At 32.9% G+C, this 11,254-nt stretch overlaps 2 protein-coding genes across 9 annotated transcripts in view; one reads left to right on the forward strand and one right to left on the reverse strand.

Annotated features, from left to right (window-relative positions):
* LOC117170102 (high affinity cAMP-specific and IBMX-insensitive 3',5'-cyclic phosphodiesterase 8) overlaps positions 1-7,260 on the forward strand; it is a 44,385-nt gene extending 37,125 nt beyond the window's left edge. The window contains exons 20-23 of the mRNA XM_033356633.1: positions 1,393-1,638; positions 3,922-4,143; positions 6,555-6,703; positions 7,166-7,260. Coding sequence (XP_033212524.1) covers positions 1,393-1,638; positions 3,922-4,143; positions 6,555-6,680 — 594 coding nt within the window. The 3' untranslated portion in view covers positions 6,681-6,703; positions 7,166-7,260. The remainder of the gene's footprint in view (positions 1-1,392; positions 1,639-3,921; positions 4,144-6,554; positions 6,704-7,165) is intronic.
* The window catches only part of LOC117170104 (centrosomal protein of 78 kDa-like), a 93,707-nt gene extending 85,304 nt beyond the window's left edge, over positions 1-8,403 (reverse strand). For 6 of the 8 annotated variants that reach the window (XR_004466714.1, XR_004466711.1, XR_004466715.1 and 3 more), the window contains exons 1-3: positions 8,013-8,186; positions 5,117-5,234; positions 3,897-4,297 (exon numbers count right to left, since the gene is read on the reverse strand). The gene's annotated coding sequence lies outside the window, so the exon portion shown is untranslated. Of the gene's footprint in view, positions 1-3,896; positions 4,298-5,116; positions 5,235-8,012 lie in introns of those variants that run through there. The other 2 variants (XR_004466712.1, XM_033356635.1) reach the window with 2 other exon arrangements.
* Positions 8,404-11,254: the final 2,851 nt, after the last annotated feature.

Raw genomic sequence — 11,254 nt, forward strand, 5'->3', positions numbered from 1 at the left:
TATTTTCCATCTTGTCCTCCTTAAGTACATCGTCACGAGCATGAAGTTTAATTCGCGCCGCGCACGACTTTGGGAGTTCCTCGCAATGCAAAGTTTGATATTTGACGTAAAAAGATATTTTTGGGCAAGGAGTAAGCACAAAACTTTGCGTATCTACGGAGGCGTCTTACGCCTCCATTTCTCGCGACTATTTAAGCTCACGTGTGATATTTTAGTCAGTCGAGCTTTAACCAGAAGATCGTTAGCTTCTTCAGATTTATAAATTTGACGTCAACCTCTCCATGTACGTATGAGTGTATTTCCTTTGGATTATACCTGACAACAACTGTAAATACATTAATACATCTAACTTAGCCTATTTCACTCAAGATATGAATTATCTCCCTCTTATTTCATCCTTTTTCTTTCCTTCTCCATTTTGGGTACTCTTACCCTTTCATTCCAATCATTTGTGATCTTACATTTTGTTCTTAGCCCATCTTTTAATCATTACTATTGTACGCTTTAAGGATTATTATCGTATTATTTAATGTAATTATTGTAGGGGTTTTTTATTATGGTTATTATCATAATAGTAAGTGACGACTCTTCCCTAGTAAATCCTTTATACCCTAACACTCATAGAAGATAAAACGCGATCTAAGGAAATCAGGCACTACTACCACGATTGATTACTGAAGGGATGTTACTATAAGGGACTTCAATCTGCACAATCGATTTTTTTTCTTTCCTGTACCTTGTTGCTACTCTACGACTAAGGACTCACACCCTTGAGCTACCTTGATGTTCTTTTTTGATACCTTACAGTAATCAAACTTGAGAATCTCTCACAAAGTGAACTTCTTATCAAGCATGCTAATTTTCCGAAATCAGATATCATTATTACCCAAAGGGACTTGCAGTTTTCTCATTGTGCGGATTTCAAGCTAATTCGCGTGTTTGCTAAAGTTTAATCAACGACAGTATGCTTAAAGTATGATTAAACGCGATTAAGCATGATTATCATTCAACATGATATCACTAAATATGATTTGAGATGTATTTGGAACGAACCTACAGACATTGAATGCTAAAATTCGAGATCTTATTTCGTTAATTCGTTATTAGATGGAAGAACTTTTTTTATCTCGTGACAACCACATTCAAAAATATTAGAGAGTAATAGTTTGGATTAAAATACATAGCATATTCAAGAAAAAGTTAGCCACTTAGAACCTTTATTCCCTAAAACTTTACCTTCTTAAAATTTTACCGTAGTACGCGGATCCTACTGAGTTTCCTTAAATTCTTAAAATTATCATAATCTTTCAGTTGGTCTTCGAACCCTGACTACAATATCCTTATCACTATTAAACCATTGGAAAATACAACTCATTGTTTTTTTTCTCTCAGATGTCAAGAGTACCACTGATGTTTCGTGACTGGTGGGACGATTTTGACAGGCCCAGCAGATTGCTGGACCAGCATTTTGGCAGTGGCCTCAGCCGAGATGATCTTTTCTCGACTTTTTCCAATTTGGCATTGGCAAGGCCGCGCCCAGTTTATGGAAACGCATCCTACTATCGACCATGGAGGAATGTGATTCGCCAAAATTCGGGTGGTGCAAGCACCATCCAATCTGACAAAGAGAAATTTCAGGTAACGATCTATTAAACTGACCCCCTTGCCTTGAAGATCCTACTGATTTCATTTTGGTTTTTGATCTTTGGAATACAATTTGCCTCTAATCTTCAGAGGCCAATATGTTTCTTCAATGTCTAGTCAATTGATCAAATCTTCACGGAACTATTAATTCGTAACAAATTTTGTAATCAGGATTTAAATAACTGACTAGAGGCTCTTACAGAGCTAGAAAAATTATGTGCGTTTTTTGCAGAAACAGTAGTGAAGACTAGTATAAACCTTTGCATTGCTCGGAAGATCTTATTGAAAAATGCCCATGATTTTTTTATCCATTGGGTTTTTTTTTCTCGGACGATTGTCTTTGCTTCTGATGGTCCACTCGAATCTTTCTTAAGATACCGGATTTTTCTGATATTTTGAGAAAGATACGGGCTGACACAATCACCCTCACTTAAGAAATTCTTCCCTCAGTTCTTTTGTTCTTCAGTCAAACAATATTTAATAATGTAATAAATAAACGATTTAAATTAACTTAGTTTAAAAGACCACTTGGAAAGGAATCTTTTTTTTAGAAACAGGCCATAGAAATCACAGGCACAGGCTAGATCCTCTGGTTTCGCTACTGATTCTCAAATCGACAGCGACTATCCCATCACTTTCTATGGAAAGTTCATGGGATAGTCGCCGCTCTTTTTTTAGATGAAAGAAATTGTGCCTAACAGAAGAATCTAAACTAAAAGGTAATTTAATTAAATGGAGGGATTTAAAATGGATTTAAAAGAATAAATAAAGACAAAAAATGCTGCTCTTCTGTGCCCTTATTTATAAATCTTATTACTAAGTTCTCTTTTTTTCAACAAGATATTTAAACTGGATAAAACGTCTTTAAAACACGCACTCAGATATTATAAGAACACTCACTTAAATATATTAGGTAAAAGATCTAAACACCTATTGTAACTTAGTAACTCGGTGGATCTAAATCGCTTACATGACAACTGTAAAATGCTCTCTTTACGCAGAAAATCGTATAAAATTGTGGTTGCGTACACAAAAGTATCAGTGTAGACAAAGCCCTACCAAAACTCCAACCCTACAAAACTCGTACACTGGGTATTCATAAACTTGAGAAAATTCACGAAAAAAATTCGATAAAAAAATGTGGACTAATCTTAAAAATAAAATTTAAATCGAAAGCCTCTGGATTCTGGGTTAATGGGGCTACAAGAAAACGGAAGTAACATCTTAAAGCCCGCGATTGAAGGGGTCACGGACGAACCGCCTGACAGCCTTATAGACAAAAAATTAATTATTCCATTAATTAACTTTTTAAATTAATTATCGCAATAATTAATTTTTCTGTTTTTTAATTACCGCATTTTACTTCACAGTGAGTTTAGATAGAAAGTCAACATTTTTGAAAAAATGACTAATGTAAACTCTAGATGCATCTACGAATCACAGCTCGATCTTCTTTGTTTACCTCCTTTTTTGTAATTACACATAAAAGGTTTAGTAGATCTACACAATTTTCAGCTCAGTCTTCTCAAGAGGATTAAATGTGAATGAATGGGGCGTGGGGAACCGAAATTGTGGGAGTGGAACGACAGCAGCGCCCCCCCCCCCCGAGGGGCGCGTTGTGAAGTACTACTTCCGGGTTCTATACGATGTAAAAAAATAAATACTTTATACCCTCAACAATAGAATCATATACAAATTTATAATCAGTTTTCTATATACAAAATGTCGCTCGATAAAGAAGCTTCAGGACACTTGGAATTATTTACGAGTCAATTAAGAGAGCTTCTCGCAAGGGGCTGAAAGTCGCTAAGTTTAAAAAAAACTCTTCATTCATGACAAGACTATTTTATCGAGTCCAAACAAAAATCAAATCCCACCTACTTGCATGGGAGAGATAGAAGTGTCACACAAGTAGGTGTGTGTCGCCACTACATCTTTCCGGTTTTCTTGTGAACAAAAAAAAAAAAAGAAACTAGATTGATGACTTCTTTACATTGAAAAAAAATCACTTCTCAGTCCATACGTCCTATTCCCTTCGTTTTTTTTGTTGCAAATCGAAATTAAAATTTAGAAGTTTTTAGTTTTGAATTGAGGGTTTCCGAACGGGCGACAAATCGCCCGTTTGTTTTTTTGGTGCTTCTCTATCGGCGGTGACAATGAATCGCTTCTCGATGGTAAAAATTGATTATTAGAATTTTACACGCTTGTTAGATGGAGTATTTCTGTAACAATAGATGGAAAAAAGATAGTACCGTTTTAATCCTGTTTTGTTTTCAGGTGATTTTGGATGTTCAGCAATTCTCACCGGAAGAAATCACGGTGAAGACGCGGGATAATTGCGTTATTGTCGAGGCCAAACACGAGGAGAGACAAGACGAACACGGATTTATCCAAAGACACTTTGTCCGAAGATACGTTCTGCCATCGACTCACGATGTGATGAATGTTACCTCAAGCCTTTCGTCGGACGGTGTTTTAACTATCACCGCGCCCCAAAAGGTAGATGGCAATACGATTTTTAGACCCATCAAAGGTCGATTCGTGAAAAATCACGAATGGACCAAAGACTTTTCCTTGCTTTTTCCCAATCCGTTTGGCCTTGCTTTTTCTATCTTTTTAGAGAGGATGGTGCCGATGATATTTCTCGACCATACTACAGAAAAGGAAATTGCTAATTATCATTGACAACATTTTTTTTTCACTGATGCACAATTATCAAGGTCTGGCTCATTCTGCGGAATCTATCAGTTTAACTTTTTTTTTCATTTCGATAGAAAATTTATTTCATTTAATTGAAAACTTTGATAAAAAAAATGCAAATCCCAGTGCAGTAGATATAATTAATTAAAAATACTAATATATATTATTATTATTGTTCTGTACAGTGAAAAAAACTGTTACTGGATTTAGAACATATGACAATTTTTCATTAATGCAAATTTTTTACTAAAGCATAAAATAATTGTGGATGACACTTTAAATCGGTTAAAGGGGTAATTGTGGCTAAACAATTTTTGAACTAGAAAAATTGATAAAACCTATTGTGCTTTAAACAGCTACTTGAAATATATTGAAGTATTTTTATGCGATTCTTTATCTACTGTGGGTGAAATCGGTAAATTTGAATTTGTTCATAAACATCTGAATATAATTTACAAAATAAAATTAACGTCAGAATGTTGATAAATTCTCGCATGAAATCAGCCAGAGAAATTTTAATTGCTCATTTAAATTTTTATTTAAATATTTTAAATGTTCTACACTAATTTCCGTCCAAACTTAAAAAATAAAAAAGGGTATATCAATCTAATTTTTGGAATAAGCCTGAAGACCTCTTGCAATCTGAAAAATCAAAGTGAAGGCCAGACGTTTCCATTCCCTTTTTCCTATGCTTTCTTTCGATTTTCAGTTTGAACGATCCTAACTTAAGTATTTAAATCGCTGAAAAAATTTAATTGTTTTAAATGCTTACCTACTGCCGTTGGAGTTTTTTTTTCGACTCATTCGAAAAGAGAAGCGCCCGAAACCCTCATTCAGTCAGCGAGTGAGAGCATATGGATGGTTGCAAGCACCGAACCCCGGAGGGTGCTCTACACAAAAAAAATATGCATTTAATTTAAAGCTATCATGAAAATTGAAAAAAATCTTACAAAAATTTATATAATGAATTTTTTTGTAGATTAAAGGAGCGATCCCAGTAAAATTTTAGTCTTGGAAATAGTAATTGACCATGAATTTTGTTGTTTAAATATAATTTTTATGGAGAAAAATATACATGAATCAGGGAAAATTTACATTTTTCTTTTAATATTAAAATGCTCCGATTTCTGTCTATGGCTATATATTTTCTCTATTTTTTCAACAATAAAATAATCCAAGCAAAATAAAAAAAATTATATGAAAGTATATTTACGTCGGAATTTAAATGGCAAATCATCTGAAGAATTTCATCCAGTGTTAGGAATTTTGATGAAAATTCTAGTATCTGTTCTCTTACGTGCTGAGGAAAAAACCTTAAAATAGTTGCTAAAGGGCATGTTACCCTCGTCCGATTCCTACTTTACCGACATTATTTTTAACCCTCTACTGATAATGTGGTTTAAAAAGACGTAAAAGGCACGGTGGGGTCGCATCCGACACGAACTACTATTAATGGGATTTTAGAAAAAAAAATTCCACAATAAGCATTTTAATGAATCATAAGTCTTTAGTAGTTTTTTTCAGAATCACAAAATTGTAACTATTTGAAAAACTCTAGGTATTCAATATGGAACTCACTGGAATTCAATATGCCAAATTAAACAAATAAGAAATTGTAGACAGAAAGCACGAGTCATTCTGAAGTTAAGGAAAACAATATATTGATTACTTCTACTAAGAATGAATTAGCACAACATTACTTTGCACAAAAGAACTTTTTCCACAAAAAGAAATCTTTATCAAATAAAAAAATAACCACTAATTAAATGTACTCACAATAGATTAGACAAACTTTCTCATCACCAGTAAACTGAATTTTTAGCAGAAGTTCATTTTTGATTAAATTTTTTATGGATTAATAGATAATAGATGAAATTCTTCAGATGACTTGACATGGAATTACAGACGTAAATAAATATGGTTTTTTCCCAAACAATATGTCTGGAAGGTAAACAAGGGAATTATTTCCTTAATTTCTTTCAGTAAAAACAATATTTTTCCAGTATGGAAAACCTATTAAAGAAATAATTCTACTTTAAATTAAAAAAATGACATAATTTATGTAACTCAATAAGAAATATTTTTCTGGGTGCTTTTCCTCTATTTGCAACATTCGAATACGGTTCGGTAATATTTGATCTTTAGAAATAAATATAATTAATTTTAGTCATTCCTTACTTAAAATAAATGAGAAATTTGAATATTTTTAGGACTTAACCCCCAATGGGGCGGAAAGGCTCGTTAACATCGTGAAAACTGGGGTTCCCGCAGAAAAACGAGAAGAAAAGTTAGAAGTAAAACACGACGAACCAACGATTACAACCGAACTTACATAACTTTTTGATCAACGAAATTCAGGGTAATTAATTGGAAATATGCTATTTTTTAGGCTGTTCTATTTGTGTGTCACTGTATACAAACAACTAAAACGTATTGTAGTACTGTAATATTCAATATCAGATTTTTTCATGCATTAAAATTCGACAATTTTTACAGAAAATACGAAACATGTTAATTTTCGCCCTTTGATAATATGATTGGTAAATATATATAACTTTTCGTAACAAAATAACCCCAATATGTTGAAAAACATGAAAAATAATGATTACTTATTGCAATTATCAAGTGTGTTTTTCTAATATGACATAATTTGTCAACAATACAATTTACACATAAAAATTAAAATATTTAATTGTAAATACATTTGACGTAACACAATGGTTTGGATAAATAACATTTGGCCTGTACTTCAATACTTTGCAAGTTCAATAATTATAAACATTTTCTAATAAAATAAATCATATTTTAATTTATTTTACAGAAATAGCTTAACATTGGACCACAGAGAAAAATGGCTAATTAGACTCAATGCATAGCACAAATTTTTCTGTCTATTTCACTGGAATTTTATAAGCCTAAAAAAACAACTTTTACTAAAAATTTTCAAAAAGTGGCACATTTTTTCATCCCGGAAATGGACAAAATTATTAAACGAAATTTGTTTCATAATATTGGATTATATCACTAAAAAATAAGGCGTACAGCTAACTAACCAATAAACTTTCAGTTTCTATCAGTTTTAACCATTTCATTAGTTCTTAAAAATTCACATTATTTTTAATGAATAGCAAATAAACTAATAAAATGTTTACAAGTAATAAAAATTGGCTCAACTATGTTTTCTATTGTTCGCCATACATTATCAATAAAACAAAATTATTCAGTTCCGTATAACATGTATTCAATCATTTATTTCAAAATCCACGTCTGCTATTGCCATTATCAACATATCAAAAATTTGCATACAGTTTCTACTTTAATTTATATATTCCTCCTGAAATTTCATAAACAGCAGATATGGTTTTTGCATTAATTCCACACCAGTCTACAAGACAAGAAATATGCAGTTTCAATACTACAGTCTAAAGTACCATCTGTCGAAGGTTAAATTCTCAATTTGTAAGTTACGAAATTATTTTCTTGAAATTGTTCTATATATTCCAGCAACTCTAGCTAAATTCTTTTTAAAAAAAATGACTAAAATGAAAGAAAAGCTGCGCAAAAACGTTAGCTACGCATATTCTCATGCAACTAAAGATCGCGACCTTGAAACTTCGACAGTCAGCCTATTAGGAGCTAAAACTGAATATAACGTATGGAATACATACGGTACACTGTCGCACTCCGCACAAAAGCCGCAGAGTCTACATTGTATCACGATGTTGGTAAACAGCGTCGATGATAACACCACATATGTGGGAAGTTGAACAAAATCTCGACTTGTTCCTTGTAGATCAGAGCGTCACGATGGTTTGTTTACGAATACGCCGGCTCCGCCGACTGCACCGCCTTTTATAGTCTGCTGCGGCGTAATTTCGAGAACATTCGAGGCACCGACGCGCTCGCCCTGCCGACCCTTACCCTCCCCGCGCATTGTTTTTTTAAATCAAAGTTTGACCCTTTTAAACTGTCATATGCGTCGCAATATTTTGGCATCAGCTCAGTACGACTGTAATCTTCACAATTTAGAAGTTATTTCACCATTTTTTGAAAGCTATGCTTGGAAAACTGAGAAAAGCGAGTTATTGATCGTGGACGGGACTTCTGGCACATTCTATTTGTCAGATCCCCATACCCTGACCTAACCGGCTTCCCCACCCGGCAGTGTTGTTGATGTGTTGGAAATTAACTGCCAGGGACGAACGAGAGAGATAGAGCTAGAAAATGGTATGAAAGAGGAGGAGCGGATAAAAACATGATATTACGCAGTTTGTGCAAGAGCTGGTTTCCAAGCGAGACGTTTGGGAATTTCCGTGACTAAGGTCACCTTGGGGCTCCTTGGTGGAACTGGGTATTTGAAAGGGCTCGCAGGAAATGGCGTTCTAGAATGTTCTAGAATCAAGGGCTTCGAAGGTCACTTTTTTATGATGAGAGGGTTGGGTTTCGATATTTTAGATGCTGGCGGTTTATTATTGGCACAGACCACAGGTAGAATTATTTCGGTGCATCGTGCATCGGAGGTAATGTAAAGTTTAACGGCCTTTGTCGAAAAAACGAAGGGGGGAGGTAGGCTAAATGTATGTATTTCTGAATGTGTGAGTGAGCAGATGCATGAAGCTATATCTGTGTCTGGCACATTGTGTTAACCTTCCTCTTGCTGGCAGACGAAAAACGCGATAAAAAAACGGTTACATGTATGCTCTTCGCCGCTTGACTGCAATTGCGCAGCAGAAATTTAATGGGGAACTGTTGCGCCTTTTGGTGAAATATTCGTTATGTTTGTAAATCTGGAAAAAGTAGTTCCATGGAGAATATCATTTGGTGGGAAAGTTAAAAGGTTTGGGAAATTTTAAAAACTTTCTTGCACGATTGTGTAGCAATATTGGCTATGAATATTTGAAAAACAGGAAAAAAGAGTTCCAAGTAAAAAACCGAAATGCGGTGTTTATGCCGGTTTGGTTTTCGTGGAGATTAGGTTTATTTTGAGGATCCGAAATTACTCCGGGCACTTGCAAATAATAAGAAGATCGTTGATTGTTGTCTGAAAAGCATTTCGAGCGTAATTTTTACGCACTGTTTATGGTTACAAAATTTTCCGTGTAACATCCCTTTTCCCGGTCGTTCAGGACTAACATTAAGAAATTTTCTGTCATTTTAACCTCTTTCAGCTTGTTCAGGGCAAACGTTACGGAAAATTCCCTAACCATAGACAGTGCTTAATTTGTACAAAGACCTGTATATATATATACAATTGTTTAAGCTTTTTAAAAATAAAGTTATCTTTTCGATTCAAATTCTGCTTCCTGACAGTTTTAATTAATTTACTTTTTGTATTAAAGTGTCCACAATTGCATGTATAACAATTTAATATGAAAGTGCGCATACACATTAAACCCCACAAATAAATTATATCTTTAAATTTTATAAAAACGCTACAGCACGTTTATCTGACGAAAATATTTATTTGACTTATGTGATATGTCAAATGGCTGCGTCTAGGTTAACCGAAAAAAATTCCTCCATAAATTTGAAAATCCTCGCGGTATTAATTTTTCAAATCGCCTCCCTTTATTAAAATGATTTTAACCAAAAAATCATCCACCTAACACTTACAGAACACTTAGGCTGCACTTTGTTTAATTTATACTTTATAGTCAACACTCAGCCAAGTTCAGTAATTCGCTTTTTTTGAACAAACAAATGCAGCGTTTTTATGCAATTTAAAGATAACATTTATTCCTAGGTTTTACTGTGTATTTTAATGTAAAAATTAACCAAGCATAGAAAAATGTATTAATGTCAAATAAAAAAGTATATCTTATTATATGTAAATTTATAGATATTTCGTTAAATTTAATAGAATGTTAGCTCTGTGCATACACAAATTATTATTAATTCATATTATGTTTACGTCATGTAATTTTAGATAATACTGTTATGTTAATTTTTAATCATCTTATAATTCCAGCTGTACCATGACAAAATATGTAATAAAATATCTTAATTTATACTTTGTAGCTGTTGTTTTTCCTTCTCGTGGTACTTCCCTCTATGAAATTCACCTTTTAAAAATAATTAGTGTTTGCATAATTATATTCTCATGCACATTACATTGTTTGCGTATCCTGTTTTTGAATAGGACGACTTCATGCTGTTATTTCCAATGTAAAACGAATGACTAACTAAATTATAAATTAAAACATTTGAATATATGGTTTCAATCCCAAGATACATACAATAAAACTTAAGTAGAAAATTTAGAAGCTTTTTAAACAATTTCAACCATTTTTTAATAGTTTCCACTGAATTCCAGAAACTTCCACCGGCCGCTGCACCGGAGAATCGATAGATGATGCTGGAAACCTGCACATGCGTCGGGCTTGTTAAATATATACAGATACATTGTCCAAATGTAACATACTTAGCGAAAAAATGAAACCAAAATATTTTTCTGATTTTTCCTAAGCATAATTTATTTTTTTGCATGAATACCATATATATATGCAGCGAAAAAATGTAGTGTGAGGGCCACCTTTCTCTTTATTTCCAAATGACTCATTTTAAACTCGAAATCAGCTTAAATTGAAATTATTATTTATTTTTTGTATTAACAATTATTTATAAGATTTTCCACATATATCATATGAATATTTCATAATTATACAGGAAGAAAAATATAGATATTACAAATTTGGATATTAAATCATTATGTATTTGAAAACTAAAATATTAAAGATATTTTCCCGGTCACCAAAAACATAAAAGCCCTTAAAACTAAAATTGTATCAATACACAGTATTAAAAACTGAACTTCAATTAAGTTTTAAAAATTTACTTTTCGAATTCAGAAAATAATTATTTTCTGAATTAGAAAAGAAAAATTTATATAATTATATACATAATATATATA

The sequence above is a fragment of the Belonocnema kinseyi genome, chromosome 3, assembly GCF_010883055.1.
Source record: "Belonocnema kinseyi isolate 2016_QV_RU_SX_M_011 chromosome 3, B_treatae_v1, whole genome shotgun sequence".
NCBI classification, from domain to species: Eukaryota; Metazoa; Arthropoda; class Insecta; order Hymenoptera; family Cynipidae; genus Belonocnema; species Belonocnema kinseyi.